This window comes from Ursus americanus, chromosome 26 (assembly GCF_024610735.1).
Source record: "Ursus americanus isolate L20-20 chromosome 26, mUrsAme1.1.p, whole genome shotgun sequence".
Classification (NCBI taxonomy): domain Eukaryota; kingdom Metazoa; phylum Chordata; class Mammalia; order Carnivora; family Ursidae; genus Ursus; species Ursus americanus.
This window is the reverse complement of record NC_142152.1, coordinates 3,110,282-3,135,953: the sequence shown is the minus strand read 5'-3', so window position 1 is coordinate 3,135,953 and position 25,672 is coordinate 3,110,282. Positions and strand designations below refer to the sequence as shown.

The following is a 25,672-nucleotide window of genomic DNA, read 5'->3' as shown; positions in this document are numbered from 1 at the left end:
GGAGGCATAAAAAGGTGGCCACCACAAACTGGGCATGTCAGAAACTGAACTCTCCCTCCTCACAAATCTGCTTCCTCATCTGGTGCAAGACATAATCCCTGACCACTTGGGAATAAGAGCCATGAGTCCTGTTAATCCCATCCCTCCCTGATAACCTGCACATCTCCATCAAATTCTGAGGATTCCACAATCTAATTGGGTCTTGCATCTGAACCCTTTGCTCCATCCTCCTAGTCTTCTCTGGTTTACTGTAATACCATGACATAGAATTATGGCACAAAAGAAACAAGAAGTCTCTAAACTGTTTTCAAAATAGAGCTTACACTAAACCTGAATGGTTCCTGAAAGTTTATTTTTAAGCAGGAGGAATAATTTCCTCTGATCATTTCAAACAAAAGGATATTTGTCTTAAGGTTTCAGACTTTCATGTTTCATTTGTATTCTGACGGGATCCTTCACAATGCCTGTACCTAATGGTCAGGACCATCTACTCAATATTTTAAAAGGCAAAAAAAAAAAAAAAAAGGCACATTAATTTCTATCCTTCTAGATGATGTTGCAGATATGATCTATGCAGTTATCTGAAATTTCTGTATATTCCTATGTATTTTCAGGGAATACATGTTAACAGACTACATCTTTCACAAGAGCAGAGCATTAAATTTTAATGATTAAGCATCATTAAACATCATTCTAGCAAGGCCCTAAATCTCTCAAATTTTGAAATGTTTACTTTTTCAGTTTTTAAAATAACATGTGTATCATTTTGAAAAAAAAGTCTCTTCACTTCTTAGGCATGGATACTCCTATAGAATCATCCCTTAACAAATAAAGTCAAAATCTGCATGGAAAATCTACAATCCAGTGGTTTGTGTGCTGCGATTATGCACACACTCAAACCAATATAATGCGAGATGCTGAGGTGACATACTCAGGCTTTTTTAAAACCCTTTAGAATAGGATAGATGTTTTCAAATGCTTCATAGATCTCAGAACGTTCTTTGGCACCTATAAAAAAATCCAAGTTTATATAATCTTTAATATAAAGACAATACCCAAATTTTCTTAAGACTAAAATTTCATTGTCATTTCCCAGTATTTTATATATGAAGACAGATCTTTAGGTTTACTTGAGAAGTGACATTTTGGTAAAAACAAAAGAATTTGGTGGTGACAGCCGTATTCCCACAAACACATAGCCTGGAGCAGAGTTTTCTAGTACTTTACTACGTGGGCATCTCAGTTAATCTTTTGCCTCACAGAGCACAGTAGGAAGTCTGGAATGTTATCTCTCAGCATGCCATGAACGCAACCACAGAACATGACCTTCGTCAGTACCTGTGGACCCTTAGCTACCAGCAAAAGAGTCTTCCTTTGATCCACTCAGGTCTAGTTAACATCTTGATTCCCTAATATTGACTAACAGGGTGAGACAAAACTGCAGCAGAAGTTTTACATTTCATTGTACGAGATTATTAGAGGAGGAAAACTCTACCACTGTCCCTCCTTAGAGACTTAAGTTTCAAGGGATCTTTAATTAGAACTGCTGTAGGGATAAAATGGGTAAAAACATGAATTAGACATGGTCCGTACTCTTGAGAGGTTATCAGTCAGATGCTGTTCACCTCTCCCTACACCCACTGCCACTAACTACTTCCACCTTCAAAGGTATGCAGGCACTTTGTACTGAGTGGGACTGTACTGGGCTATGGACTGGACGTGCTGATGTTTATATGGCGCTCTCAGCTAGTCAAGAAACTCCTATCTGATACCATTGGCAGGAGACGAGGAGATTAAGGAAAAGAATATAAAAACCATTAGCATGAAGAGAAATGGAAAATAGCTTAAGTTGATAAAGACTCTTCCTTGAGAGCCATAAAGCTTAGGCTCAGTAAGAGAGAAATAACCTGTGAGAAGTGGTTATCTGGTTTAATTTCAAGACTAATAGGGGTGGCTCAGTCAGTTAAGCGTCTGCCTTCTGCTCAGGTCATGTTCTCCAGGTCCTGGGAGAAGCCCACATCGGGTTTCCTGCTCAGCAGGGAGTCTGCTTCTCCCTCTCTCCTTTTGCCCCTCCCCCTCACCCGTGTCCTCATGTGCTCTCTAATTAAATCTTAAAAAAAAAAAAAAGGCTAATTAGAGGATGGATCACCAAATTTGAGAATCAGGTAGAAATCAGGATTCAGAATCAAGGATGAGCTATATTAATTTTAAAAATGGAAAATAACAAAGTATTGGCAAAGATATGGAGAAATTGGAACTCTCATACATTGGTGGGGGGAAGGTAAAACTATTCAGCCACTGTGAAAACCACTTTGGCAGTTCCTCAAAAATGTTAAGAATTACCATATGACCCAGCAATTCTACTCCTGGGTATATACCCCCAAATTGAAAACAGGTACTCAACGTGCATGCAGACACATATTCATCGCATCCCTATCCACAAGAGCCAAAAAGTGGAAATAACCCAAGTGTCCATCAACAGATGAACACACTGTGATATATACATACAATGAAATATTAGTTAGCCACAAAAGGAATGAGGTTGGGATACAAGCTACAGTGTGGATGAACCCCCAAAACAAAATGCTAAGTCAAAAAAGCCAGACACGAGAGGTCACACGTTGTGTGATTCCATTTGTAGGAAATGTCCAGAATAGGTAATTCCACAGAGACAGAATGCAGATTGGAGGTTGCCAAGGGCTGAGGGGAGGAAGGAGTGGAGAGAAACTGCTTAACGATATGGGATTTTATTCTGGAGTAACCGAAATGTTTTAGCACTACATAGAGATGGTGGTTGCAGAAACTGTGAGTGTTCTAATGTCACTGAATTATTCACTTTAAAATGGTCAGGTTTATATTACGTGAATTTCTCCTCAAGTTTTTAAAAAATGCTAAAGAATCAAAGGTGAAGGCCTTATAAGCTTAAATTTCTTGGAGAGGCAAGGGCTAGGGGGAACTGTATTAGATTTGCTTTTCCATCCTCAGCACCTAAAACAGTATGGGTACCTGACAGGCACCCAAGTGGATGAAATATCTGCCATCTGTCAATAAGGTTTCTAAGTTCATCCCTACCCCTTAGCCAGCCCAAACATCAATTTCCAATACTACTCGGATTTTCCAACTCTATTTTTATGCCAAGTCATAACAACACCTCTCATTTTCCCAAGTGATACCATGTGTGTGTGCACACAAGGGGAAAAAGCTTACAAATTGAAGAGAAAAAAGAAAAAAAGAAAAAAAGAAAAAAACAGCATTAAACCCTTCAAAGTATACATTTTACAGTACATACTAACTTGCTATTATTGGGGGATTCCTGGCAATGACTGACAGGGATATTATCTCTCTGGCCTACGCACTAACAAGTCTTGCCATCTTTATGCTGCCCTCTGACCGAACTCATTTCCAAGAACTGCTGATGTCTAGCTGATGGAGAGTTAGCAAAGTAACTCTCCTAAGTAACAAAGACCCAGCTTCTTAAGAAATCCATTATGCTGGAGGGAGAGAAAGAAACATGAAGCATTTTAGACGCTAGACTAAAGCCTCTTTAGACTTCATACTCCTATCATCAGGGCAAGACATCCCAGCAAGACTCCAGTCTTTCAGGGCTGGGGGGGAACGACTGGGCTCTGGCCAAGGGAATAACAGCTAACATTTATACCACGTTTACCGTCCACCACGTACTGTTCTCCTCCCTCCTCACACTTCACAGGTAGTTTCTGTGGCCACCTGCCTCTACATGTGTGGAAACCGAGGGGGAGAACTTAAACTCACCCAAGGTCATACAGCCAAGAAATGGTCACGCCTGGATTCAAACTGCACAGTTGGTTTCCAGAGCCCCGCCTCCCAGCCAGCACACCTGCTGCCTCTCACCGCGAAGCGTATTTCTTTCCCTCAGCTGACAAGGAGGACTGGGGAGAGGGTGTCCCCAGAGACCACACAGGCGTTTGCACAGACATCTAAAGAGCTGGGGGCCCCGGTGAGTACATGGAGGTGGGGGGCTCTGCAGCCTGGCTGCTCACATTCCCACCTATGCTGCAGCATGTACAGCTGACATTGCCAAGGCCACTTAACTTCTCCACTGTCCCCATACAGGGGAGGAAACATGTTCAGTACAACCTCACGGAGTTAACTAGAACCCACATAAAAGCTCTTATCATACTGCCTGGCACAGACATGCCCAACATACATTCACTTTCTGGTGTCTGATCTTAGAAATGAAAGCTGACATAGTTGCTGTTCGTTATATATTATTCCAGCAGATCCTAGCTATATTAGTTTTACTGTGGTCTGCGAGAGAAAAATCATAGGTCCTAAATATCATGTCAGCCATAGAAAAACAGCATGGGCTTGGGAAAACAGTGTTAAGCTTGGCTCAGGTCCTGTTGCTTTTTGCCGTCAGGGACCATGACACGGTAGGGTGGTAGGGCTTCTGTGCCGTCAGTTCACTTAAGTATAATTAGAACATTCAGTTGTCGCCCTGGACATGGTAGCCACAGCCTTGGCACCTCAGGGGAGTAAGACAATTTTACACGGATAAACTATTTTCAGAGGCCTTGAAAATGGCACATGATATAATGGGTTAGAATTGCACTTACTGCAAGTGTGCTGGTGTTCCACAGTTCCTACCTGGTGAAGGGCTGGGATCCATAATTTAATTATAGTGAAATCCAAAGTGCATTTGTAATTTCAGTACTCGAACATTTTCTGGACAGAAGTTATTTACCCTTGTTGGAACCTTTCAAAACATCTCTGCAGAGTCTTGCCATGTGTGCCCCTAGGAGACCCCTGGACACTCCACATGACCATCCCCAGCTAAAGTTCTAGAAGCAAGGCTAAAATGAGGCCTCCTTGGTCCCTTTCCTCAGATTTACACCCAAAATTAGGCCCTTGAGTTTTTAAACCCTTTGCAGGTGAAAAGAGTCTAGAAATGTAAGGATAGAGAACAAGGAACATGTGTCTCGATGTTTGGAGCAAAAGTAATCTAAACCATGTATTCTAGGTGAAAATACAGCACAAGCAGGGGAAGATACCCATAGATAATTACTCATATTTCAATGTTAAGACATTGGTGGCTTTTACTTCCTATTGTAAGCCGAAATTTGGACTTCAGTCAATACAACTCATCCCCCCTTCACAGAAGTGATGATCTACATCTTGCAAGAATGAAGAAATTTGGCTTTTTTGTTCTACATGCTGAATGCATAACAGATTTTGAGGGAAGTGTATTGCACAGTCTTTGGTATTGAGTGTAGACAATTCTTTAGTTCTGTCACTCGAAGCTTGTAGCAAATGTGTACACGCAAGCAGTTTTTCTTTCTCCTTTTAATTGGGGTAAGTGGGAAAGCCGGTTTGAATTAAGGATATCTAAGGGGACTTGTTTTTCTGTGTCTATAATAGAAACTTAGCCTGTACCTGTCAATTGGCACTTTTAATAAGACTGATTAATAATGATACATAGCAAGTATATGAATGTGTCCATCCCAAGGTCTTCCAAAGTTTGTTCCCTTAGGTAGGACACAGGTTTGCTCCAATATTTATACTATTCAACTTACTTCGCAGACTTCCCCCCCTTCCCTCAGGACCTATAGAAGCAAACTCTGAGTCAGTCACCAGGAGGTCTTAATTATCCTAGACTCCACACTGGTAGCATCTGAGAAACTGTCGCTTTGTCCTATTGAAAAGGTTCTTGAATTCCATACAGGCTTTCCCCACTTTAAAGACATGTTATTTGTTAGAGTAAAACAAACTATGAAACTTTACTGTTTCTAAAAGAAAGTTCTAAAGTACAGTTCTAAAAGAAGACCTAAGAACAGAAATGCCATGTTTTTGGGTGCTGAGCGATAACTTTATGTGTAAATATAAAGGCCAAATGGAGTCATCACATGTTAATAATAAGGAGAGTACCATGTCGTGGTAAGCTGGCTGGCTGGGTACCTGAGGGAGGGGCATAATCCGTTTGGCTCCTGCTATATAAAATTTGGCATTGATCTTGCTACAGAATAGTAAAATGTGTAAAAAGTCAGACACAATTAGACAAAAATAGCAAACTTGAATAAGATGGTATGGAAGAGAGTCTCAATCATTTACCTCAAGAATTTAAAAAAAACCTTCTTTATGTAAAAATAAACCAACTGGAAAAAGCCAGAAGTATAACAAAGAGTAATTACTTTTAACATTATGGTGAACTCCTACAAATCCTTAGGGGGGAAAAATAATAAAAAGTAAGTAGACAGAAAGGATTAAGTTATGTACACACTATCTAAAAAGATAAAATGCTATTTCTTGAATAGGTTTAAAAAAGTCATCAATTTCTATTTCTGATTACAGTGAGGTAAAGCAGTGAAATCATTTTCACTTATAAAGTTAAAGTTTTCTTTTGTGCCATTTTTGTTTTGAATGCTACTGAGGGTTTGTAAAAGATACTTAAGTACATTGCCGGTAGGGACATATAATAGGAGAGAATTATATTGTGTATCCCTTTAGAGAACGACTTGGTAATTTGTACCCAGAACCTTAAGAATAGTCATATCCTTAAACAAAGTTCCATTTCTGAGCATCCACACTAATAATTCTCCACACATAAAAATAGCCAAATGTCTCTGCCATTATAAGCAGCAAACAAAGAAGGAACATTTAAATATTTGACAATGGAAAAATAAGTTTGATATGATAATGTGTTTGAACAGAAGTCAGGAAACAGATGGCTAGTCCTGTTTTTGTATAGCCTGTGAGCTAAAAATGGTTTTAAATTCAATTGTTTAAATGGTTGGGGGAAAAAAAAAATCAAAGAAGAATATTACATGACCCATGTAAATTATATGGATTATATTAAATTTGCATTTCATTGTACTTTCCTTTATGTAATGTCTATAGCTACCATCGCACTGGCCATGGCAGAGCTCCATTGTGGCAACAGGGCCCCTATGGCCAAAAAGCCTAAAATATTTAGAATTTGGCTCTTTACAGAAAAAAAGGTCTGATGACCCCTCTGTTAGAATGCAGTACAGCTGTTAAAAGTGTTCTTAAGGAGTTTGTAGCAATGAGCGAAGCTACATGTTATAATGGTTAATAAAAACGCAGGATGTAAAGATAAATATACATATCAAAATGACATAAAAACATGAAAAAAATTATATTGTTTTGGGTATTGAGACCAATGAGTGACGTTATAATCCTTCCTACTTTTTATTTGTTTCCAGGTGTTCTACAATAGCAAGACTTACTTCATCGTGGTGAACCAAGGTATTTAAAAGGAAAAGCAAAGCAGCACATAGTTACTGAAGTTTATGAAAGTCAGAAAACAATCTTAGAACTCACCTGTCAACACAACTTTTCCAGATACAAAGATAAGCAACACAACTCGTGGTTTTACCATTCTGTAGATAAGGCCGGGGAACAGTTCTGGTTCATAACTGTTCAGATACAAAAGGAAAAAGTGAAAAATAGTGCTATTCAACTGCTTTCCCATAATATTCAAGACCCAGCGTCTTAAAACTAGTCTACCAAAAACCTTCGGCCATCTTAAGAAAATAGTCTGGAGTGCCCTAGGCAATTTCTTGTGACAGTCAAGAACAGAATTCATCTTTGGTTATAACATTTTTTTTCAAGTGCAGGTCATGCTAAGCTTTTAGAAATTAAGGTAACTTAGGCTGTCAAATTTAACATATTAAGATCTTCTTGGTTAAAAAAAAGTATCAGTAAAAATACATAAACATGCTTTCTAAGTTTTCTAAATTTTCCAAGTTTCCCAATAACGAATATATTTTGTATGCATTTATATACTGCTAAAGATAGCAATTTTAGAACCTAAAAAGTTTTCTAGACCACCATCATTTGTCTCTGGACAGGTGCTGTAAAGAAAACTAAACTATCCCAACTCTTAAAAATTTGGGATTTGTGGGGCGCCTGGCTGGCTCAGTTGGAAGGGCATGGGACTCTCGATCTCAGGGTCATGAGTTCAAGCCCCACACTGGGTATAGCAATTACTTAAAAATTTAAAAAAAGAAAGAAGCTTAAAAAATTTAAGATTTGGTCCTATAAATAGTAACTCACTTATATTTAGTACTAAATGTAGAAATGTAGAAGGATGATAGGGCTAAGAACTGCTTCAGTCTTCAGCATATAGAAGTAGAGAGACTCCTAGAAAGGCTTAACAAGACTTCAAAAAAGAAGTCAAAAGTTAAAAGGAAGCTGATGAAATAAAAGCAATGGCTAAGAACAGATGTAAGAGAAAGAAGAAATCTGAGAAACTGAACACAATACACGTAAATCTTTGCATTTAATGGGTGAATCAGGACCACGCAGGAAAAACTCGCTCCATTCCATTCTATGATGAGTAAGACCCATACGACAGCAGACATGAAATCTCTTATCGGTACCAGAATGATGCGTTACAGTGGTGAGGCTACCCTCCTGAAGTACATGGAGGTTGCTCTGGGTAGACATGTCTTCCTGGGATGTCACTCCTACTGCAGAAAGCCTGTCAAGACATTACCCACTTACCACTTCTCAACACTGGGGAGTCAATGATACTAGCTGGAGCCCTAGAAAATCTGTATGGGAACTGTGAGATTTCAACCAAGAAACTGAAATGTAGGGACCCAGAAGGAATGTTTCCATTTGATCTTCCAACAGAATCTTAGCATTTTAAAGGGAAAAGAAGGGACGCCTGGGTGGCTCAGTTGGTTGAGGGTCCAACTCTTGGTTTCAGCTCAGATCATGATCTCACAGTCATGAGACTGAGCCCCACACTGGGCTCTGCTCTCAGCAGGTAGTCTACTTGGGATTCTCTCTCTCCCTCTGCTCCTCCCCTTGCTCAAGTTCACCCGCTCTCCCCTGCTCCTGCCCCCACAAAAATAAATAAATAAATCTTAAAAAAAAAAAAGAAAAAGAAAAAAAAGGGAAAAGAGAAAACCAAAATCTTTGGTATGTAAGTGAGGGCGAACTGCAATTGGCTTTCAGAACCATAGTTTTAAGATATCAGCATAATGAACTTCCAAGGAGATATTTACTTCATTTTATTTATTCTCTGTCTCATTTCAGAAGAAGGTTGAGGTGGGGGCGGGGGGAAGAGATTTTGGTTAGCGATGGAGAATATCATGAGTCCAAGAATAACAAACACTTGCCAATCTCTTGGCCAACCCAACTTCAACTCATGGTTCAAGTTTTGGCTTAAAGGTCACTTCCCATAAGAACTTTAACCTCCACCCTGTTACATTAAATATCCTGCTTCATGGCACCATAGCACTCCAAGGGGTGTTCACCTTCATAGTTACCATATTATCTTTAGCTTTTCTGGCTTCCCTTTTAGACAGTGAGCTCCATGAGGGCAAGGGACCATGGCTGTGTTTTTTTCCTTCTTTTTTCCTTTTCCCTTTTTGAGACAGAGAGAGTGCACCAGTGGGGGTAGGGGGTTGGGCAGGTGGGGTGAGGGAGGGAAGAGAGAGAGAGAGAATCCCAAGCAGGCTCCATGCTCAGCATGGAGACCATCATGGGGCTCAAACTCACAACCCTGAGATCATGACCTGAGCTGAAATCAAGAGTCGGACACTTAACCACCTGAGCCACCCAGGCGTCTTGGACCCTGGTTTCATTGACTATCATGATCACTGTACCATCCGCTACACAGTAGCCACCTAGATATTACTCACTTAAGAAATATTTATTATCAGGATATCTTTGATTTAGAAACTGAAAGAAGGAAGAACAATGCTCGGGGAAAACTGGAAAAAATTATGGCATCGAAAATGACAGCGGAGGGGCCAGTGACAAGGGGGATACTTGTGGTAGCAGATGCTAACACACAAACTTGTAGAACCAGGGGAATTAAAGGAACTTGAGGTTTTAACATAGGCAAACTTGACCTAATAATTACAACTGATGTGCGCCATGGTCCCCCTAGGGCTGCAGACGCTTAAAAGAGAGGCCTCATTTTAAAGACACAAACCTGTTGAGAAAGAAGTGTTTTAATGCCCCAGTGTCATCAATACACACACTGGAGTTGGAATCCATAACCTAACGATGGAGTCTGAATGGCAAACTTCTGGAGGGGCAAGACTAGAAAGAGACAGTGGTAGGAACACAATGCAGGCTTTCGGGCTAATTTTTTTTTTTTAAAGATGGATGACATAATAAAACTGGTTCAGAACGAAGCTAGAACAGCGATGGACCCACTCTAAGTGGCTAAAGCCAGTGCATATGATGAATTCTCATCTTGTGCTGCTGGTCATTTTATCTTTCAGAGGGTGGGAGCAGTGACAAGAGGCACTCCTACCCTAGACTTAAATCTGAGCTACAAAGATGACAGTGCTGGTGAAAAAGAAATGAAAGCAAACTTGGGAGGAATGGCACACATCATTTTAGAGCCCTTAACGGCCAGAAAGTGGAGTGCTAAATCTGATACAGACAAGCAGAATTCAGGGGGAGATCATACATTCAGAAAAGGTTGGTTCAGAGAGAGAGACAGAGCAGAGGCCCATGGCTGAGACTCTGGAAGAAAAAACAGCTCCTGTGTTGAGATACTCTAAAAAAAACAAAATTTTTACTATGAATTTACAACCCATCCCAAGATTGAAGAAAGAAAAAGATCCCTAAAAAGGCAATATTTCTTGCATGGGGAGCTTTGCAGTGAGCTCAATGGGCACATCACAGGCACCCAATAAGCATATGTTGAAAAAAATTAATGCAGAGGAAAAGAGAGACAAGGGGAAAATAAACATTGCCTGAAGAATATCATCAAAGCCAAATCTCAGCATGAACTTGGATTTTTGAAAAGCTAGGAAAAAAAAAAAAAACTAAAGGAATTTTTAACAGCTGTTCAGACCATGTCTCAAAGAAAAGGCCAACGAGTGTTAGATAAAGCAGAGCTTTAGGGTCCCCGTTCACTCCGTTAACAGGAACAACCACTCCAAGGTAAGGAGGGGAGAGGGGAGTGAAAGGACAGAAGTTCAGGCTGGAGGAAGAGAATTTAAGAGCATCTGTGATTCCAAGCAGCTCAGTGGCCTTGGACAGGTATATGTGCCCCAGAGTGGTGGGCACCAGGGCTGACCCGTCCGCCCCCATCACTGCTGAGCGCCCGGCAGGCTGGGAGAAACACCAGCGGAGAGAAGGGGACGCCGAGCCTTTGCTGGGGAGAGGGGACACTCCCCGTGAAGCAGCAGCCTACAGATGCTCCCCGAGGAATAGGACTCCACCAGGGAGGAAATTGTGGTGGGGGCTACCATGACACGAACACACAAAACCCCCTCAAAATCAACAGGACAAACACTGGATAGGAGTGCCCTCACAGAATGTGCTGGGCCACTCTTTCTTCATCCTCTCTCCCACCCTCTCTCCCCAGCCAGCTGTCAGCCATCAGCCCCTTCCGACCTGCCTAACCCATCTCATTCCCCTTCTCCTCGGGGGTCGCCACCCCCAAGCCAGGCGTGCCTGCTTCAGAAATCTGCACACTAGTGAGTCCCAAGCCTCTGGCAAGCAGGACTGACGTCACCTGGGAGCTGGTTAGAATCGCAAATTCAAGCAACATCTATGGCGATGCAGCCCAGGAAGCAAAGTGTTTTTTAAAAAGCGGTCCAGGTGATTACTATGCAGTTTAATTTTGAGAACCACTGTTTCAGAAGATTGGACACACAGAGGAAGCAGGAAGGACCTAAGCACAGCATCTTGATCCTTTCACCTACAGTCTTTAAAAAGAAAAACACCACTTTCTCCAAAAGATTCATTATATAAGCGGCCCATAACACAACTTCAATATCTTGGTAAATGCAGAAAGTTCTAGAATGGTCATACCTACTGAACTGCTGATGGGTCAGCACCAAACCTTCCAGCCTGATGGCAAATCTCACATCACAGCTTCCAACCATGTTCTGAATTTTAAAATCGAGGAATCTGGCTGGGAAGCCCAGCTTTTGCACCACACGAGCATACTTCCTCGCTGCAAGTCGAGACTGCTCTTCACTGGGGAGGGACAAATGCATTTAAAGAGATCTTAATCGCTGTGTCCTCTATACTGCTTGGGCTGTAGTCACGCACTTCCCTGATTGTACTTTTAGCATCTGTACCATGTTCATCTTTCAATGTACATTACAAACTTGTAGACGTTGAGGACAAGGACCAACTCCCCTACTTGTGTCCCTAGCACCTAGGAAAAGGTATGGCACAATGGTCAAAACCAAACCATAAACATATTTTCAAGTCTTAATTTGTCATCTTTCACATATAGGGTATTTTTCTCTTTTACTGGTTTTAAATGCTATTAGATAAAATTAACTATTCCACTTGTTCTCAGAGTGTGTCCTCAGACCTGCAGCAGCGTCACCACCTGAGAACTTGTTAGAAATGCAACGTCCCAGGTCCCAGCCTCGGGCACTCTGGGGTTGGCCCCAGCAGTCTCTATTTTAACAAGCCCTCCAGACTGTGATGCTCAGGAAAGTCTGAGAACTATCCATCTGGTCTAAAAGTGTGTGCCACTTAGATGGGAACAAGAGCAGCAAAAATAAGGACACATGCATTAAAAAAAAAAATCAACATGAGGAAGTAAGAGGTATGCTAATTAGGTGGCAAAGAGGATATTAGGACTTGGATTTTTATGCAACAAATTACTTTTTCTTTCTTTTTTTTTAACAAAAAAGCATGAAAACACCTCAAAACCTTCCAGTTTTGCTCAAGCTTTCTTCACAGAATGGTCACTTAACTCACACCCAATTTGAGAAACAAAGAAATTCATTCACCTTTGTGGCCATACTCTTCTAAGCGTTTGTCCTGCTCCAACCCTAAATCCAGGTCAGAGAATATGAGGTCCTGAGATGTGGGAGTTGATTTGGCAAAACAATGAGTAGCAGGGGTTGCCAAACAGGGGCCAAACCTGGTGGGTGAACCATGTGAACTCCACCCTCTCTTATGGGTCGCCCCGTCTTTACACTGAAAATCAGAAACACCTGAAGGAAAAGCCAGATTGAACTTGTTTGTCTGGACCAAAGAAAGCATTCCATTCTCTTTCCTATCTATATCCTTCACCACGCTGCCCCTCTTATGTTTATTAATTCCTTCACATATTTCACTCCACTCCACGTTGCTTCTCCTCACCCACTTCTAACTCTTGAGATGTCCCCAGTAAGACCATGTACCCAAGTTAGCAGTGAAATAAAGTTTCTATTTTGAAAAAAGACATTTTGCTATTAGGCCCATTACATTGTCGATCGTGCTCATGTTTATAAAGTCAAATTTTAAGAGTCTGGGTAGCCCTGTAATTTCATGGAATATTAGCTGTGAATAGGACACAGAAATTCCCAAACAACTTGTGGTTAAAGTCTACATACATGTTTTTGTACAAACATTAGGAAATAAAGTAAGAACCTTGAAATGTCACCACCAGTGGTGACAACCACGGATTACATTTGACCCTTTTGTATTTTTCCTGTGCAAAAACAGGTATCCTTCACTAGCTAACTCTGGTTATCACAACTAAAAAGAATAGGTTTGGATCCATTTTTGGAGATAATTCTGATGGCTCTTAGACCAACCAAAATTTCACAAATCTCTATCCAAGACTCAAGAACCAAATAGATTTTGGTAACAAGTATCTCTTATTATCTGAGCTCAGTAGCCGAACTTTCACCATCAGATTTCGGGAAACAGATAAATTCAGATAGGGAAAGATACTCATGAATATGTATGTAATATAAGCATATTTTAAAGTGAAAGTTGGATAATAAACTTATAATTTAGCTGCCTGTTCCCCTACAACTTAACATAATGTGACCATCCTTCCAACTCGATAGATGTATGTTTTTATAGCTAAATATAATTTTATTTTTTTAAGATTTTGTCAGAGAGAGAGCGTGAGCACAAGCAGGGGAAGAGGCAGGCAGAGGCAGAGGGAGAAGCAGGCTCCCTATTGCGCAAGGAGCCACATATGGGGCTCGATGATGGGGATCATGACCTGAACTGAAGGCAGATGCTTAACCAATTGAGCCACCCAGGCATCCCTTAATTTTATGATCTAACCAAAACTTTATTACTAAGTATTTGTCTCCCATTTTTTAATTTTTATTCCCCCCCATTTTACACAATGCTGAAATGAACATCCTTGCAGATACCTTAAAGAATTGTGCTATATGGACTTAAAAATGGTAGATCTCTAGGTCTAAGGGCACACAGATCAACAGAAGAGAAAGCCCAGAAACTTACCCAGACACATGTAAAGCATTTAACATGTAAAAATAGGTGGGGGGGGGGGATGTATTAAGAATGGATTTGTCACATAGATGAAAAATCCTCAACAAAATATTAACAAACCACATATAACAATACATTAAGCAGATCATTCACCATGATCAAGTGGGATTCATTCTAGGGATGCAAGGAGGATTCAATATTCACAAATCAATCAACATGATACACCTCACCAAAAGAACAAACGATAAAAATCATACAATTATCTCAATAGATACAGAAAAAGCATTTGACAAAATTCAACATCCATTCATGATAAAAACTCTCAGCAATGTGGGTTTAGAGGGAACATACCTCAACATAATAAAGTCCATAGATGAAAAACCCACAGCTAACATCACACTTAATGGTGAAAAACTGAGGGATTTTCCCCTAAGATCAGGAACAAGACAAGGATGCCCACTCTCACCACTTCTATTCAACATAGTACTGGAAGTACTAAACACAGCAATCAGACAAGAAATAAGAGGTATTCATACTGGTAAAGAAGAGGTTAAACTGTCATTATGTGCAGAGGACATAATACTATATATAGAAAATCCTAGGGGGCGCCTGGGTGGCACAGCGGTTAAGCGTCTGCCTTCGGCTCAGGGTATGATCCTGGCATTATGGGATCGAGCCCCACATCAGGCTCCTCCGCTGGGAGCCTGCTTCTTCCTCTCCCACTCCCCCTGCTTGTGTTCCCTCTCTCGCTGGCTGTCTCTCTCTCTGTCGAATAAATAAATAAAATCTTTAAAAAAAAAAATCCTAAAGACTCCACCAAACAACTACTAGAAGTAATGAATTCAGCGAAGTTGCAAGATGCAAAATTAATACCCAGAAATTGGTAGCACACGCACACAAAGAAAGAAAACAATTCCACTTATAACTGCACAAAAAATAAAACACCTAGGAATAAACTTAATCAAAAAAGGGGTAAATGACCTGTACTCTGAAAACTGTAAAACACTGATGAAAGAAACTGAAGACAACACAAACGAATGAAAAAAAATTCCAGCTCCTGGGTTGAAAGGATATTGTTACACTGTTCATATTATCCAAAGCAATCTATAGATTCAATGCAATCCCTATCAGAATACCAACAATGCTTTTCATAAAACTAGACTACTACTAAAATGTGTATGGAACCACAAAAGACCCCAAATAGGCAAAGCAATCTTGAGAAAGAAAAACAAAGCTGGAGATACCACAACACCAGATTTCAAGATATACTACAAAGCTGTAGAAATCCAAAGACACAAACAGGCACAAAAACAGACATATAGATTAATGGACGGAGGGTCCAGAAATAAACACATGATTATATGGCCAATTAATCTATGACAAAGGAGACAAGAATATAAAACAAGAATATAAAACAATTTTCAAGCTGGGAAAACTGGACAGCTGCATGTAAAAAAATGAAACTGGACCACTTTTTAACACCGTACACAAAAATAAACTCAAAATGGATTAAAGACCTAAATTCAAGACCTGAAACCATAAAAATCCTAGAAGAGAATACAGGCAGTAATTTCTCTGACATCAACCACAGCAACATTTTTCTAGATATGTATCCAAAGGCAAGGGAAACAAAAGCAAAATGAACCAGTGGGACTACATCGAAATAAAAAGCTTTTGCACAATAAGGAAACCATCAACACACCAAAAGCAACCTACTGAATAAGAGAAGATTTTTGCAAATGACATGTCAGTTAAGGGGTTAATATCCAAAATATATAAAGAACTTATACAACTCAACACCAAAAAACAATCCAATTAAAAAATGGGCAGAAGATCTGAACAAACACTTTTTCCCCAAAGAAGACATACAGATGGCCAACAGACACATGAAAAGATGCTCAACATCACTCATCATCAGGGAAATAAACATCAAAACCATGATGAGATCCCACCTTATACCTGTTGGACTGGCTAAAATGAGAGACAAGAAATAAAAACTGTTGGTAAGGATGTGGAGAAAAAGGAACCCTCGTACACTGTTGGTGGGAATGTAAATTGGTGCAGCCACTGTGGAAAATAGTATAGAGGATCCTTAAAAATTAAAAATAGAAATACCATGATCCAATAATTCCACTACTGGGTATTTACTCAAAACAAAAACACTAATTTGAAAAGATAAATGTACCCCCATGTTAACTGCAGCATCATTTATAATAGCCAAGATACGGAAGCAACCTCAGTGTCTAGTGATAGAGGATAAGGAAAATGTGGTATATATACACAATATATTATGCAACCATAAAAAGGATGAGATTGGGCCATTTGAGACAACATGAATGGTCCTAGAGGATATTAATGCTAAGTGAAATAAGTCAGACTGAAAAAGACAAATACCATATGATTTTATTCACATATGGAATCTTAAAAAAAAATACACAAAAAGCAGAAGCAGACCTATAAATACAGAGAACAAACTCATGGTTGCCAGAGGGGAAGGGGGTTGGGATTTGGGCAAAATGAGTGGAGAGGGAGATAAAGGCTTTCAGTTCTGGAATGAAGAAGTCAGAGGACTGAAAGGCACAAGAACATAGTCAAAACCACTGTGAGAGCAAGGACAGATGGTAGCTACGCTCCTGGGGACACTGCATAACACGCAAACCTGCTGAGTCACCTGAAACTAATGTAACATTGTGTGTCAACCATACTAAAACACCATATACGGATTGTTCAATAAATGTATTAGGTCACTTACTGGCTATTAGAAAAAAAAATTCTCTTACAGTGAAATAAAATTCTAGGCCACCTCTGCCCAATATGGTAGCCCCTAGCCACATGTAGCTAATTTTTTTTAATTCTATTTATTTATTTGAGAAAGAGGTAGATTGAGAGAGAGAGACCCGAGCAGGATGGGGAGGAGCAGAGGGAGAGGGAGAAGCAGGCTCGACTCAGGTGCCCCCACATGTAGCTATTTATATTTAAATTAAAATTAAAAAAAATTAAGTTCCAGGACACCTGGGTGGCTCAGTCAGTTAAGCGTCTGCCTTCGGCTCAGGTCATGATCCGGGGATCCTGGGATCAAACCTTGAGTTGGGCTCCCTGCTCAGCGGGGACACTGCTTTTCCCTCTCCCTCTCCTCCTCCCCCTGCTTGTGCTCTCTTGCTCGCTGTCAAATAAATAAAATCTTTAAAAAATAAAAAAAAATTTAAGTTCTTCTGTATATTACCTATACTTCAATTGTTCAACAGCTACTTGTGACTGGTGGCTACCACACGAGACAGCACAAATGGAAAGTATTTCCATCACCTAGAGAAAGCTCTAATTGAATCAAAATATCAACTTCTTTTCCTCAATACAAAGCAGGACCTGAAAAAGGCCAGAAAAATATACAGAGGTCAATATTTATATAATGCTGTGCATGGGGAGTGCCTTCCTAAGCATGAAGCCAAACATCAAAACCCTAAAGAAAAATGGGACTGTACACACACAAAAATGTTAATTGTGTAAAATAAGAAAAAAATCATAAAACACCAGTAACAGTAAATTGGGAAATAACATTTATAGGACAAAATGGTGGAAATACTTACATACAAAAAGCAGTTTACAAAAGACCAATAACTCCATAGACTATTGGGCAAAAGACACAGTAGGCAGTTTATATGCTTATGAAAAGTTCTCTCACTAACAAATCAAAGACATGTAATTAACACTTTTTTTTTTTTTTTTGGCCAAACCATTTGGCAAATATAAAAAAGAATATTAACACCCAGTGTTCTTTGGAGAAAATGAATCTTGGTATATCTGTAGAGTGAAGACAAATTCATACGACCTTTCAGGAGGCCAATTTACTACTCATCTTCGAACACGCAGAGGAACGAGCAGCCCTCCCACTGCGGTTTATGGTGAAAGGGTCTATATCCGCACGGGGCTTCCTCTGCATGAGATCCAGGGAAAGTGAGCCTTTTAAGAGTTGCCTCCTGAGCAAATGCTCAAGATAATGGTCAAGAAGCACCTAATTTGCCTCCCTTACAAAGTTCTATCCATGTATCTGCAATACGGAAAATATACAGTAACTACTTCCCCAGGCTTGTAACAGGCTTTATTACCACTGTAGTTTCTAAGTGCACCTGAAGACCAAGTTCTAACAGCCCACCTAAGCCCCCTCAGTTTGATGGGGGAACTGCACAGTGGGACAGGAGTCAGTATCACACAACTGAACGTTTTTAAGCCCGAATTTGGCATTTCATGAACTTAATGCTTCGGCAGAGTATTTTGCTCCTCCTAGGTGTTTTGGAATATAAATACTACCCTTCCTTGTTTTATATGCTGAATTATTTGTCTGATAAGGGTGGAGAGTGGTTCCACATACCTTTTGGCTCCCGTGCAGACCATTTTCCCAGAGCTAAAGATGAGGGCTGTTGTTCTGGGCTCTCGGATCCTCATTATGACAGCAGCAAACCTCTATACACAGAAGTGAAAAGGACAATTAGCCTCTGCTAGCATTGAACACTATTCCAGCTGAAAAGCTGAGCTGGACATAAAAAGAGTCTTGAATAAACAGAGATTGGATGGGAAAGCGAAAAAATGTCTCTGCACGCTAAGGTAAACAAAACCCATCATGATTCTAAAGTGTACTTAGAAAAAGCAGGTAAGAATAAAAACAATAAAACTAAAATGTGAGTGCTTGTTCTATTTCAAGCCCAATGCTAAGAGCTTTACAAGTTTTGTCTCCTTTGTCCTCAGGATAGAGCTCAACTGAGTCCGTGATCACCACCATTTAGGGCACAGGGAAACTAAATGGTATTTAACTTCCCACATTACACAAGCAACGGTAAAGTTGAGATTTAAAGTCACAACTAGTCAGATGCTGTGCTTTTTTACTTTGAAATACTTCCTTTTTCATTCAAAGACTATTTGGAGGGGAGAGTATGAAGTATGTTAGTCTTGCCAAGACTCTAGAATGTACTAAAAAAAAAAAATATATATATATATATATATATATATATATATATATATATATATATCCAGACTATAGAACAGAATATATATATATATATAGATAGATAGATAGATAGATAGATAGATAGATAGATAGGCATGCTGAAGATGAAGGACAAATTGATTTTCAGTTCTCAGTGTGGTCCCCCACCTGGCAGCATGGGCAGGCCCTCCGGGAGGTGCTGATGCAAGGGGCACCGGGGAGGACAGGCCTGCCATGCTGACATGTCACCAAAGACCTGCTGCTCCTTTTGGTCCTACACAGGCACCCCCGTCTGCGCTCATCTTCCCCAGCAAGCTGGGAAGGAAACCAGGGTGAGTGTTCTGAAAGACTGTGGCTTCCATGGGTTGGAGGGGGTCCACGGGACCAAGGTGGGTCTGGCAGTTTCAGATTTGAAAAGTGTTGATTGAATCCTGTGAATGTTTTCCAAGTGTTTAAGGTAATACTCTAACCCGGTATTCATTTTATTAAATTCTGAAGGGAGCTTAAATGCCAGGCCAGAATTTCTCTGGCTGTCAAGTCCAAGTTTGGATAGACCCTATACACAAAAATAAAATAAGGGAGAGCAGAGGATGATAAAATAAAATAAAATATGCATAAATATGCTGATTTAATAGTGTGGGCAACCATGGCTGTGACCCTAAGAATCCTAGCTTATCATCGTGCTTCTGTGCTCATCATAGCCAGCTACATGAAATAGAAAAAGGAAATATTTGGCTAATATTCAGGTACATTTAAATTCAGAAATCAGCAAGAACACTCGCGCCACGGCAAAAACAATTTAATCCATAAACAACTAATGCTCACAAGGTCCTCTTCGTTGCTACAAATATGGCCTTTTTCATCTAAGGCCAAAAATCCTCCACCACCCAAGATAGTGAGCTTTTCCCTAGTAGGGACGGGTACATCTTTGCATTCATAGGTACAGAGACCAGCCAGTTACTAAATGCTGATTGCACGAACAAATCTACTTCCTCGGTTAATAGGCCATTAAAATTGGATGCTTAGCCTTGGCAGGACACAACAAAGAGTAAATTTTATTAGACTTTGAGAGAAAAGAAATCCCTTAGTAAGTAGAAGCTTGAACTTCACACTTTAAACAATTTAGCTTTCTCAAGCAAGGGAAATTGTAAATGGAAAAATACATGTCAAGCGGATGGGACACATTTAAGAAAAATTATTTCCCCAACTATGATGGCATTTTAAGCAAGTCAGCATCCCCATAGGCTGAAAGTGGCCATACTGAAAAACCTTTTTGAATGGCAAGGGAAAAATCTTAACTTTTAGGAACTGCTCAATCACTGCTTTATTCAGCACAGAGAATGAGGTTATTTTTTTTAGAACTTCAAAGCAATGAGGCAATTAACCTCTTGAGTTGCCAAAAGCTTTGCCCTAACAATTTTTTTTTGTTTGTTTCAAAAACAAAAGCAAAGGAATGAGTCAATAACATGATCATATGAAGTAAATCTAAATAGAAGCTAATTGTTGAAAGGAATACTGAGAAATCTCACCTTTGGGTTATACTCTGCATTTTTTGCATGCAAAGCTATTTTCTTCAGATCCAATTTACAGGCCAGGTTTACAGTGGAAACTATATTCCTGAAGAAATAAGTCAATTTAGAAAATTACATCAGACATAAAAAGTAAAAAAGAATTAAAATGTATTAACTTCCTCATTTTATAGACCTCTTAGCAACTCCCTAGGAGAATCATTCTCAATGTGGTAGCCACAGTGACGTGACAAACCTTAGGAAAATGTAAAGATTTCAAAGTGAAGTACTAAAATAGCTTCTTCTAAAATGTCATGACCAGCTGACTAAAAGCAAGTTTTAAATCTTTTTCAAAACCATGCCTCAAAATAGAAAGCATAATTCCAAATCAATTTGCAAACTGAATTCAATTTTACATCTTTATATTCTTTGTGTTTATCCAACCCCAACCCCAATTCTCAAAAATTACAGTGCTTTAGTATAAACAATACAATCCTTCAAGAATGTATATACCAACTCTTAAGCCTCTCTTAGGAGTTTAAGAGCTAGTACTTCATTTTTCAGATAACCAAACTGTCTAAAGCCACAATCCATTAAGAAAAGATAGAAGAACCTGAAATTCTCTTCCCTACACTATTTTTCTGAAATTAGTTGTCATTACATTCGGGGACATAAAATGTGTACCCAGGAGCATCGCTGGTTAAAAAAACACACATACACACACAAACAACTTACTGTAGTTGAGGCACAATTCCAGAACATTCTGAAACAGGGGTCATTGGTGTCATGGGAGCTATGGACGCCAGAGGCATGGAGTCTGGTTTCTCAAGAGAGGGCTGGACTGAGTCAGCATCACCAGGGTACAGATGTGAATGGGAATTCGAGAAACTGCTGTTGCTTATTAAGCCCAGACCAATGTCCTGTTCTCTGGGTAATGACAACCTACTTTGCTGACTCTGAGTTTTACAATTTTCTTCAATTTCATGCTTGCTTCTAATGATATTCTGGTCTTTATTTTCTTGGGTAAGTTCATCTGGTAGGAAGCTAAGATCCACAGATGAGAAAGGGCCAGATGTTTCTTTGACTTCTTCAAGATGTGAATTAAACACAGTCTCTGGATGGGCTGAATTAGGGATGTACACTTCATCAGGTACAACTGGGCTGAGCAGCGGTGACCCGGGCGGAGCGAGGGCATCCTAGGCCATTCCCAAAACAAAATGCAAGAAACAGAACAGCAAGTCACACCAAAAGGATACCACTACGGCCAGCAGGCAGTGTGTTCCAGGTGCCAGGCAGCCCAAGAGCACTTATATTCCTTCCTTGCCTCGTTCCATAAAGTACCACGGAAGTTATATTTCAGGGTTGGAGCATACTTAATACAAACAGGAAAGTAGATCTTACAATGCAGAGAAAGCATTTTTCAAAAAATGTTTTTCCTACATTAGATCCATAGTAAGTTGCCACTCTAATTTTGTAATAAAGAGCAACCATACTCTAAATTGTGTGTGCTTTGGGTCCTCTTTCCGCCATCGTTCTATGCTGCCATAATGGTACATGTGAATGCCCTGGCAGATGCTCTCAAGAGCAGTAACAACGCTGAAAAGAGGCAAATGCCAGACTCTTAGTGGGCCTTGCTCCAAAGTCATCCTCTGGTTTCTGTGATGATGAAGCATGGTTACATTGACAGATTTGAAGTCACTGATGATCACAGAGCTGGGAAAATTGTGAACCTCACAAGCAGGTCAAATAAGTGTGAAGTGATCAGCCCCAGATTTGATATACAACTCAAAGACTGAGAAAAATGGCAGAATAATCTGTTCCTGTCCTGCTGCGTTGGTTTCATTGTATTGACAACCTCAGCTGGCATCATGGACCATGAAGAAGCAAGACAAAAAAAAAAAAAAAAAAAGGAGGGAAAATCCTGGGATTCTTTTTCTAGGGATAGAATACATATATGCAAATAAAAGACCTCAATGAACAAAATAAAATTTAAAAAAAGAGTGTGTACTTTGACTAGATTTACTGGATTCCTTGATTATGAACTTTAGTTAAGTATTTCTTAGAGGTTTTTTGCTTTTAAAGATTTCATTTATTTATTTGATGGAGAGAGAGAGAGCACTCGTGCACAAGCAGGGGGAGCAGCAGGCAGAGGGAGAAGCAGACTTCCTGCTGAGCAAGGAGCCCGATATGGGACTGGATCCCAGGATCCTGGGATCATGAGCTGAGCTGAAGGCAGAGGCTTAACTGACTGAGCCACCCAGGTGTCCCAAATTAAGTTTGAGTGGGTTATTTTTCCACCGTGTTTTTTTTTTTTAAGATTTTATTTATTTGAGATAGAGAGAACTAGGGGTGTGGGCAGAGGGAGAAGAAGGCTCTATCGCTGAGCAGGGACCCCCCGACTCAGGGCTCGATCCCAGGAACCCGAGACCATGACCTGAGCCGAAGGCAGATGCTTTAACCGACTGAGCCACCCAGGCACCCGTTTCTTAGTCTTAAACTCATATTTTATAAAGAGACAAGTGAAAGAAGCTTAAGAGAGATCTTGAGTGCTAATCAATACTCCACTAAAGACCAAAGGTTATTCCTTCTAGTCAAAGGAGATATGAGCAAATATTCTAGTTTCGTGAATTTACAATAGGAAAACAGTTACTGAAATTTAAAAGGCAAGAATAGTTTAAATTAATATATCGTATTTTCAGTCTGGGGAAGGCGCTCAACCTCCAATACCATCAACTGAGGGAATGAGGTGTGCAACTGGGGGAAGCAGCTCATGTAAAATTCACAGGCTTTTTTATGGAAAAAATCGATTACCTCGATCCATATATTACCACCTGCTTCGCCCGAGTTGTAGACCTCGATTCCGGGTTTGGAGCACTGCTTGCAGGATGACCTCATCCCTTAGAAGATCTGACTTCTGACAACAGAACATTCCTGAACGCCCCGCGCTGGATCTTCATGACGAAGCTACCTCGAGCTAACGTAAAATGTCTGGCTAGGTCCTACTGAAGTGTTCTGTTACTCCAAGTCCAGCAGATGGCAGGGGTGACTTATTGTTCAAAGAGAACACTTCTTTAGAAGAATGCAGTTATTCTCTTGAGATAAGATTTTGGACAGTGTTTCATTTTGAATTATGTAATTCTCCCCCCCTTACCCCCACCTCACAGATCAGCTTTAAGAAAAGTGAGGTGCGGGGTGCCTGGGTGGCTCAGTCGTTAAGCGTCTGCCTTCGGCTCAGGGCATGATCCCAGCGTTCTGGGATCAAGCCCCACATCAGGCTCCTCCGCTAGGAGCCTGCTTCTTCCTCTCCCACTCCCCCTGCTTGTGTTCCCTCTCTCTCTGGCTGTCTCTGTCAAATAAATAAATAAAATCTTTGAAAAGAAAAGAAAAAAGGAAAAAGAAAAAAAGAGGGCGAGAGGGGGAGAGGGGAAAGAAAGCAAGAAAGAAAAATGAGGTGGGGAAAATGGCCGGGATTCCTCTCCATTGTCTCATGAGCCTCTCCTGTACCGGCTGGAAAGGATCTCATCAGCCAATTTACACTAAAGCACTCCTATCTGCAACAATCCCTGTCTCCCCTCCTTCTCCCCATCATGGCATTTTAGCAGGGAGGAAGCGCTCCCCAAGGAAACTCAACCTGCACCAGGAATCTAAGGCAATGGCAGCAAGATATCGAAGAGGGAGGTTTTATGGCAATGGAAGTTTACCGTAGGAACACACCTTACAGGATGTACTTGCAGCATATTCACTGCATCTCTGGCCTTCTATCTGCAGAAAATTTTTGTTAAACTGTTTTTACAGAACCATCATCTCTTCCTGCGTGGGCTTTCATTTGCTATGTTAAACGTAATAAGGCTTCACTATTTCGACTTCGGTGCTAATCATTGTCTTTTTTAAAAATCCCCCACACTGAAAGTTGCACTTTTCTTTTTGAGGACTCCTTGCTCTTTTTTCTACAATACTTGACTCTAAAGATTTTTTAAATTAAAAAAAAAAAAAAAAAAGACACACCCTTAAGAATCCCGAACTGAAAGAAGCCACAGGTGTCTGCAATTCAAATGTTGCGAAACCACCCCCCCTCCACGCACACCTGTCCTTAGAAACTATTTTTTGAGGCCTGTTCTTGGCACCGAAGGCTGCCACCCCTTGAAAGTGCAAGACCAACGCTTCACGGGGTAGTCCGCCTACGTTCGCCCTAGCTTAGCAGGGACAATGTTTGGAAGCAAAGGGCCCTACAGGAGACACAGACGCGAACTCTCCGTGTCTGCATCTTTCTAACCGGGACCGGACCTGACCATCTAACCATGGCTCCGGAGTCACCCTACACCAGGTTCCACTTCTGGTTGGCAACCGTGGCGAGTTATTTCCCCTCTGGAAGCTTCGAAGCTTCTACTTTTCAACTTAAAGACGAGGACCATCAAGGCCACCTCTGACGGTCGCTAGGAGTTCCGTACGAGATAAAGAAGGCAAAGCCCCCAGGGCTCAGGTCTGGGCACGCTTGGCAATAGGGCGCGTTGGCCCCTGGGGACAGTGGCGGCGGCTTCGGGGCTCACCTGGGCGACACACTGGTCCAGATAGAGCTCCAGGTAGGTCTGCTCCTCCTCCATGGGTGGAGGCGCCACTGTTAGAAGGGCTGAGAAGGGGCAAGCGCCCAGGCAAGTCAAGCTACAAGCCGAGCCCGACTGAGCGCACGTGGCGCACGAGCCGTTTATCAGCCCGGCGGGCGGGGCGGGGCGGGGAGGTCGGGCCCGAGCCTGGGGTGGGGGCGAGATGCGGCGGGGCAGGGGCCGCGCGGGTTCCCGGCCTTGGCCTGCGCCTCCGCGCAGCCCACAGCCCTGCACACCGCGCAGACCGAGGGAGGAGCCGGGAGGGGACGCGGAACTCAGCCCCGGGCCCAGAGGCCGTTAGGATGACGGGGAGAGTGGCGAGCGTGCAAGGAGACCGAGGGAAGGGACCCCTCTCCAGGGTGCAATCACCGCGCTCCGCCGCAACTGAGAAGCCGCTTGGCCCGCGAATC

The 25,672-nt window shown here is 41.1% G+C and overlaps 1 protein-coding gene across 1 annotated transcript; it reads right to left on the bottom strand.

Annotated features, from left to right (window-relative positions):
- Positions 1-639: 639 nt before the first annotated feature.
- Positions 640-25,276, bottom strand: TBPL2 (TATA-box binding protein like 2). The gene is made up of 7 exons (XM_045810602.2): positions 25,209-25,276; positions 21,397-21,857; positions 20,683-20,770; positions 18,542-18,633; positions 11,788-11,955; positions 7,318-7,412; positions 640-1,008 (listed from the first exon to the last, which is right to left on the bottom strand). The coding sequence occupies exons 1-7, from the start codon at positions 25,260-25,262 to the stop codon at positions 932-934; spliced, it is 1,035 nt and encodes a 344-aa protein (XP_045666558.1). The 5' UTR covers positions 25,263-25,276; the 3' UTR covers positions 640-931.
- Between the last annotated feature and the right edge of the window lie 396 nt (positions 25,277-25,672).

What these genes read in the sequence shown, in the direction of transcription:
- TBPL2 (XM_045810602.2), bottom strand. Translation starts at nt 25,262, where the DNA reads ATGGAGGAGGAGCAGACCTACCTGGAGCTCTATCTGGACCAGTGTGTC. An exon ending in TGGACCAGTGTGTCGCCCAG is followed by an intron (nt 21,858 to 25,208) that starts GTGAGCCCCGAA and finishes GGAATGGCCTAG; the next exon opens with GATGCCCTCGCTCCGCCCGG. An exon ending in TGGAAAAGTTGTGTTGACAG is followed by an intron (nt 1,009 to 7,317) that starts GTGAGTTCTAAG and finishes ATTTTTTTATAG; the next exon opens with GTGCCAAAGAACGTTCTGAG.